Raw genomic sequence first — 1,476 nt, 5'->3', positions numbered from 1 at the left:
AAATATTAAGAAAAATATTCTGATTTGGAATATAAAATTAAAACCCAATGCTGTCATTCAAAAAATTAAAAAACTTAAAAAATTATAAGGATAAAAAATATTTAAAAATATAATTTTTTAAGAAAAACATTGTTTTATAAGCGACTTGAAACTATGTAAAAAAATATTTTCAAAAAAATGTACATTTTCTGAAATAATGAGTGTTCTATGATAAAAGAATCACCCGGTATACCAATAATAAATAATGCATAAATCATTTCGTGAAACTCATCTTATCTTATCTTATCTTATCACTAGTCGGAATAACTTTGTATTTCAAGTAACGTGTACCAGTAAACCAAATATATTATTTTATATATTATATTATTCAATAATTATAACTTCTATAGTTATCTAATAAATATCATAACTTATACTCACCTCTCCCATAAAATAAAACCATCATGAACCAGGGTAGGTAAAGTGTGTTGAGGATTTTGCTATAAGATAACAATGATTATAATTAACACCGTACAGCGTAGGTACTTACAATACAATATAATAATAAACGTTTTTCTAAAACTTACCTTGACAAATCCTGGTGTCATATGATCATTCTTGAAGAGATCCATAAATATCAAATTAAATTCCAAACCCAAAGCTTTGGCAGTCAGTAAAACGGATCTGCATGGCGGGCTGCCAGGAGTGTAGTACAAGTTCAACTTATTTCTACAATAACATTTAAAAACATACTATTATAATGATATCCTTGTATTGGAATATCGAGTAGGTACTTATAATACGAAATCCTTGACATGGATCCTGTATCCATCGCAGACGAAGTACTAGAGGCTCTCCACTGTGTTATCCCCGATCAGAACGACCCCGCTCCAAATCTGAGCGTGATACAATAGGAGATGTGCGGATCTGGCCTACTCACTTCGAAAACAAATCGTGTCATCGAAAATCTGATGACTCGCCGCCTCATTGATAACGAGAATTCCTGTAGGGTGGATTATGTGCTGAGTCCGCCCCAAGACTCATCTTTCAGAGAGATGTATCAGATGCAAGATGATTGGCCATAACTCGAGGAGCTGCAAAGCCCTAGACAAGACAGGCGCCTTTTGAAGATGTGGAGAAATTGGGCACGTGATTAAGGAATGCAAAAAGGCACAATCTCAGAAGATGCTGACATTATACACAGTTCTGGTCACTCAAATGTTTTTCGTGGTACACTATCGTATATATTTGCTACTATTCTCCAACTGTCCAATATGAGAGTTCACTATGTTTCTTGACGACCTTCACCGTTCCTTCCGTCTTTAAGCCCGGAAGGGCGTAATCCTGGCGGGTAACTTTAACGTGAAGAACAGTATCTGGGAATTCAAAACAAATGACAGAATAGGGGAACTCAAGCCACAACCTCCTCGTTGCCAACACCGGCAATACTTCCACCTTCCAAAAGGGGCAACGCCAACTGGATCATAGACTTTACCT

The 1,476-nt window shown here is 35.5% G+C and overlaps 1 protein-coding gene across 1 annotated transcript; it reads right to left on the bottom strand.

Annotated features, from left to right (window-relative positions):
* Window positions 1–229: 229 nt before the first annotated feature.
* LOC115033152 (glutathione S-transferase 3-like) lies at window positions 230–1,465 on the bottom strand. Its single transcript, XM_029485236.1, has 3 exons — window positions 1,403–1,465; window positions 567–731; window positions 230–479 (listed from the first exon to the last, which is right to left on the bottom strand). Exons 1-3 carry the CDS (start codon window positions 1,463–1,465, stop codon window positions 417–419), a joined length of 291 nt encoding a protein of 96 aa, XP_029341096.1. The 3' UTR covers window positions 230–416.
* Window positions 1,466–1,476: the final 11 nt, after the last annotated feature.

Source organism: Acyrthosiphon pisum, chromosome X (genome assembly GCF_005508785.2).
Source record: "Acyrthosiphon pisum isolate AL4f chromosome X, pea_aphid_22Mar2018_4r6ur, whole genome shotgun sequence".
Classification (NCBI taxonomy): Eukaryota; Metazoa; Arthropoda; class Insecta; order Hemiptera; family Aphididae; genus Acyrthosiphon; species Acyrthosiphon pisum.
This window is presented reverse-complemented; position numbering and strand designations above follow the sequence as displayed.